The sequence below is a fragment of the Cataglyphis hispanica genome, chromosome 14, assembly GCF_021464435.1.
Source record: "Cataglyphis hispanica isolate Lineage 1 chromosome 14, ULB_Chis1_1.0, whole genome shotgun sequence".
Classification (NCBI taxonomy): domain Eukaryota; kingdom Metazoa; phylum Arthropoda; class Insecta; order Hymenoptera; family Formicidae; genus Cataglyphis; species Cataglyphis hispanica.
In genome coordinates this window covers 4,976,798-4,982,573 of record NC_065967.1, presented here as the reverse complement: position 1 = coordinate 4,982,573, position 5,776 = coordinate 4,976,798, and the positions used below count along the sequence as shown (strand labels likewise).

Genomic DNA, 5,776 nt, shown 5'->3' with positions numbered 1-5,776 from the left:
TCGACGGCAATTTCCCATAAAAATAGCTTCTTGAGACTTTTGAAACTCGAGTCGATTAATAATCTTTTTTATAATTTTATTTTCTATTATTTATATTTTATTTTTTATGCATTTATTTTTTATTTTATTTTCTATTAATACTTATTAAAATCTGATTTATATTAAATATTAAGTTAAATGTAAATATATTTTTATTCACTTATATTTATAAATATTGAATTGGGATATTTATTTATATAGGATTAAGGAGTGCAGGATGAAAATGCAGAGTATAAAGATACTAAATATCATTGATTATTTATTTCCTTATTTGCTCATTTATTTATTTTATCTTAAACGCTTTTATTATCTTCAAGGAACTACTTAATGATAATTTTTGTCGACTGAAACTCGGATTTTTAATTAAATATTGCACACATAGCAGAAACTGATGGAAGATAATTAACATGGTAATTTAGTAAACATGTTATACTTTATTGAGGTTCGATATACATCCTTAGTATAAGCGTGAATTCTAAAGAGGTCGTTAATTAGCTGAAACAAACAAAAAATATGTTTTCAATTTAAATTATTGCTTTAAATAGTCATATTTATATAGCGTATTATATATCGTCATCTTTGCTGATATACGAGAAATTTGTAATATAAAATACTTTAATATAGAATATTATATTAGAAAGAAGAGATCATACCATTTGGCAATGCTTAAGGGCCTGCACGAGTCTGACGGCTTATCATACGAGAAGCCCGTTGAACATCTCACCATCTGAGGCTTATTGTTCCTGCAAACTACAACGTTGGTGCAGGCATCGTTGAGTCTATGCACGTCGCCGTTGTTACACGTGGTGTTTGCCAGTTCGCTTGGTATCACCTGGAACAGAGTCCACGGGTTTACCAACTCGGTCTCCGAGATAGGCGTGGGCCGATTGCCTAGTAGTAGTAGTTGATTATCGGTCGATATCGCTTCCTGTTCGCGTTTTTCTTTGTTGATCTCCAACTGGGACGCCTGCGGTCGCTGATGCCAGGGATCGGTCTCGGCCTTGTTCAGCCAAGGATTCCCGGGATACGAAGGGGACGGTGGTGGATAAGGCTGCGGGTAGATCGGCGGTTGTGGAGGATTGGTTGGTGGTTGAGGCGGATAGGTTGGTGGTTGAGGCGGATAAACCGGTGGTTGTGATGGATAAGTGGGTGGTTGAGGGGGACGAGTGGGTGGTTGAGAAGGGCGAGTGGGTGGTTGAGGAGGACGGGTGGGTGGTTGAGGGGGACGAGTGGATGGTTGAGGGGGACGAGTAGGTGGTTGTGGAGGGTTGGTGGGAGAGGGTTGCGAAGGTTGAGTTGGCGTTTGTGAAGGTTGCGTAGGCTTCGGTGGTTTTGGCGTAGCTGCGCCTTTGCAGTCCACGTTGTACGGATAATCGCAAACGTTCAATATCTGAAAGATAAAGTCAGTATGATACAGCCCTTCTTCCTCTCGATAAAAATAGATTTGTCGCATAGATATTCATTAATAATCTTTTATAATTTTCTATATATATGCAATATATTTCTCTATAAAATATATCTCATTATATATACAAGCTGAAAATTTTTATATAACACATTTTAAATAGATTTTAGTATTTTTAATTTATTAAGCTGTAATATTTAAAAAAAATTTTTTGTATAAAATATGTTAAATTTTAACAAATAATAAATTAAATATATATGTGTAAAATATATTTCTTCGCATTTTGTATAATTAAATTATTTTAAAAATTGATGAAAAAGTACAAACAATGCAAATATAAAACATCAAAGTATTGGATTTTTTTCTAGAATTTTTATATTTTTATGCTATTTGTATTTTGAAGACATTTAAAATTATGAAAAAATGTATAACTTTTTTATATATATTATATAATATTAATGTGTGTTTTTAAAAGATATAATATTTGAACGATTTATGTCGAAATAATTATAAAATCTAGAGCTCAAATTTAGCTCTTTTTTTAGCGAGAGACTTTATTTTAAATAATTTCTTAATATTCTAATATAATAAAAATAATAAGATTTTTTCCGCGAGGATTATTTTAAGCAGCATAATGTTATTTTGCGACTTAAAATTCCGCGAACGTTTACGGCGCATTTTTTTTTAGAATGAATCCTTACGTCATTGTAGACCAGACTGCGAAGACAACTGAATTTGGTAGGTCTGCCCGCAACGCACACGTAGAATTCCGAGCAGTTGGTCGAGCTTCTGTAACGTCCGTTTGGATCCGGGCATTGTTTCGATCCTGGCGGCAACGGCGGTTCTGCCATTCAACAGAATCATTTCTTTACTTTTTCAATTATTATTAATAATTTAAAGAATTGTTTTTCTTTGTTTAATTATGGCACATAATAAATGGAGAATTACAAAGGCATACTATAAAATCCTTAACAAGAGCAAAAAAAAAAAAGAAATTCGATACGAATCTAGAGATTATTGTTACGTCAAAATGATACTGATGTTATTTTTTCGTTCTTTCGGTTTTTTGCAAATATTTCCATTCGGAGAACGACTGATCTAATGGACAAAATCGCGATTGAAGGACTTTGAAAATCATGAACGGATTATCGATCATACTCACTGGGCGTGGCGGGCGGTCGATCGCCGCAATTGACATTGAAAGCGAAGTCGCAATAACCGGCGATATCATTGAAGAGCAGGCCGTCCGGGCAGGTCTGCTCGATCACTACGTCGTCCCAGCAATTGAGATAATTGGCGCAGCTTTTCGGGCTCGGGTACTGGCCTCTCGGACCCTGGCAGCCCGGTGGAGGTTTTTGCGGCGGTAATATGGGTTGTGGCGGCGGCGAGATGGGACTCGGCAACTCGTTCGTGTCGCCCGGATTGCTCGGAAGTCCCGGATATTGTCTGCCGAGATTGCCTTCGTCATGGTTCACCGTGGCGTTCTTCCAGACATCTGAATGGCCGTCCAATTTCTGGATGTCAAAGTTATCCCACAGAGTCTCTATTTCTGAAATTTGATTTGGCGCGAGATGTTTGTAATGACAGCTTATATATATTAAATATATTAAATAAATATATATTATATATATTAAATATTAATTTTAGTAGCTTGTACGCGAGATTAATAATAATAGCTAACAATATGAATGAATTTTAATTAAGGACAGTAGGGGAATAGAAAATAAAATAAATAATTTTTAAACATTAAATTAAAGTAACTGTAAAAATGTTATTGCAAATAATTTTACAAAAACAACATAAATTTAGCAAAATTAAAAAAATAAAAATTTAAATTATAAAAAATAACAATTAAATATATATATAATTAAATGCTTAGATGAAATAGAAAAAATATTAAAAAAAAAACAAATTTTAGCAGATTTCATTTAAAAAGCATTTGTGATGTCTTTAATATGTTAACGTTAACTTAACACAAGTCATAATGTTACGTTATCGTTATCACATTCATGCAGGAAGTTCTCGCGAAACTCGAGACTCTCGACCCTGAAATCGTCAACACTGACCTTCGGGTTGCTCGGCGAAGGCCAGCTGTCTATCGACGGACGACGCCGGCGTCGTCGTCTCAAGCGTCGCCGTCGTCGACCTGACTCTCCTTCTGGCCGCGTCAACGAGTCCTAGAGCAAGGACCACAACGACAAAAGTCACGTTCACTTTCATCTTCCTCGTGGCGTACTCTTCGTCTTTCTCTTTTGCACCGACGACAGTTGCGAGGGATCTGCGCCCTCCACCAGGACGAAAGGATACTCTTCTCCAAGATTACTTTCCGAAGTTATCTTCCTCGCGGATGATCCGAATCGAAGGATAATCGACACTGAAAATTGGCGGCGCGAGTCCTGGCGCGCGGTGGAGACCCGATGCTGGATGAACTGGACCTGGTCGCTTTCAGGGCCTTACATAGGGCAACCCCCACCGCCGCCAAGACTCCGTAGGGATCGTAGGACCTCAATTACACGTAGGACCCTCTTCTTGTTGCGCAGGAAGTGCTCGCGAGCGTTGCTTTCGCACCGATCTTTCGTTCCTCCTTCTTTTCGTATCTCCCTCCTCTACATCTTATCCGAGAACTTCTCATTGGACGAGATTTAGGATGCACCCGAAGGATGCATGCACGCTCGCGATGGTTATTCGTCCTGTCTCTGGAGTTGTTTTTTTGTTGTTGATTTGCGGATAGGATAGGATATTGTTACCGGACGAATTTAGGACTTTAACCCTTCCAGGTCGACTGTTTAATTCATTAAACATGCATTCCAAAAGATCGGTCGAGGTTTTAAAACTCTCATTTACGATATATTGTCACGATGGAGTTGACAGTACTAAGGATAGCTCGATATCATGATTATTTTTAAACCTATTAATCTTATTTCTTGGAAAATGAAGAAGGACATCAAGCAAAATTGAGAAGATTTGCTTGATTAAGACTTCTTATTGTTGATTTTTTTTATTACTGAGGCTAATTTATTTTTGTTATTGATAGAAAATACAATTGTACAGTTTTTCTTTTATGATCGATGATTCTTGAATCTTTATTCGACAATGATTATGTGCATTATTTTCCAAGGAATTGATATCATGAAAATTTTTTAGCACTCTTTTTCTTTTAGATTTACTGTCCGTTGTACAATATTTTGCTGAATTGTTTTCTATTCGCATTTTTTCTACATTTGATTTTTTATTATATTATATATATAATTTATTAAGAGAGAATTATATCTAAATTAGAGCAGATAGCAACTTAATGAATGTTTTGCAAGTTATTACAAATTTCTAAAAATAACTAATTATTATTTTTTAAATAGCTTGACAATATAACGTCATTGATTTCCATATCGAAAATTAATGACGCGGATTAGTTTCGTTTGTCGATCGTGACGATTTGATCGTCTGCGAGATTTCCTGTGTGACCAAGTCAATATCCTGTGGCTCGGAGGAGAAGAGGAAAAAATTCCACACCTGCAAGATTTGCAGGGCGGAGGGGAAGGAAGGGGCGAGGCGCGGTATGCAAAGGTGGACGCACTCTCGAGAGGACTTGTTACGCACTCGTTACCCGAAAGTGTGGGTCCTGCGTGCGGATGCTGCGTGCGGACCGCGGTATGTAGGAGGGTCCCCTATCGTCCTCTTCGAGGAGGGCTCATCGTCCTTTTTATTATCCGTTTGGATAAGAGATTCGGCGGATTCGGCAATAAGGAAGAATCCTGTGGAACGGCGAATGAGAAAAAGAAAAGATAAAAATGATCATCGTCCACGTAATCCTGGAATCCATCCGAGTTCTCGAATCTCCTCCTTTGAATTTCACGTTGCGATCCTGAGTCACGCGCGATGACCTCGCGCGTTTCCTTCTTCAACGTGTCAGCCAGATTCGAGGACTCACGTAATCGTGCATATTTTTTTGGCACGCATAATATCTTGAGACTTTTACAGAATTGGAAAAGAATAAAGTGCTTCGCTTTTAATCTGGCTTAATATTGATGGAATTTTAATCGTCTTATTCTTTGATTGAAATACTATTTTACTTTATAAGCATAGCATACATAATATTAATTTTTTTAAAATGATTTTAAGGATTCCAAGAAATTTAACAGTGATAAAATGTATAATAATTATTTCTCCGAATCAATCTACAAATTAAATATATTTAATAAGATTGATCTCTTTGTCATGTCAATCTTTAATTTTAACAAAATCTTATTATGATACTTGTGTATATATATATATATATATATATATATATATATATATATATATAAACTAATAATATAATTAATATATATAATT

The 5,776-nt window shown here is 36.1% G+C and overlaps 1 protein-coding gene across 1 annotated transcript; it reads right to left on the bottom strand.

The window, feature by feature from the left end:
- Nucleotides 1-384: 384 nt before the first annotated feature.
- LOC126854422 (uncharacterized) lies at nt 385-3,664 on the bottom strand. The gene is made up of 5 exons (XM_050601138.1): nt 3,511-3,664; nt 2,607-2,993; nt 2,146-2,288; nt 693-1,429; nt 385-534 (listed from the first exon to the last, which is right to left on the bottom strand). The coding sequence occupies exons 1-5, from the start codon at nt 3,662-3,664 to the stop codon at nt 531-533; spliced, it is 1,425 nt and encodes a 474-aa protein (XP_050457095.1). The 3' UTR covers nt 385-530.
- Between the last annotated feature and the right edge of the window lie 2,112 nt (nt 3,665-5,776).

Bases quoted from the DNA above. Each gene is read 5' to 3' on its own strand.
- LOC126854422 (XM_050601138.1), bottom strand. From the start codon at position 3,664: ATGAAAGTGAACGTGACTTTTGTCGTTGTGGTCCTTGCTCTAGGACTC. The intron at 2,994-3,510 runs GTCAGTGTTGAC...ATCAAATTTCAG, and splicing joins CTTCGCCGAGCAACCCGAAG to AAATAGAGACTCTGTGGGAT. The intron at 2,289-2,606 runs GTGAGTATGATC...GTTGAATGGCAG, and splicing joins TCGACCGCCCGCCACGCCCA to AACCGCCGTTGCCGCCAGGA.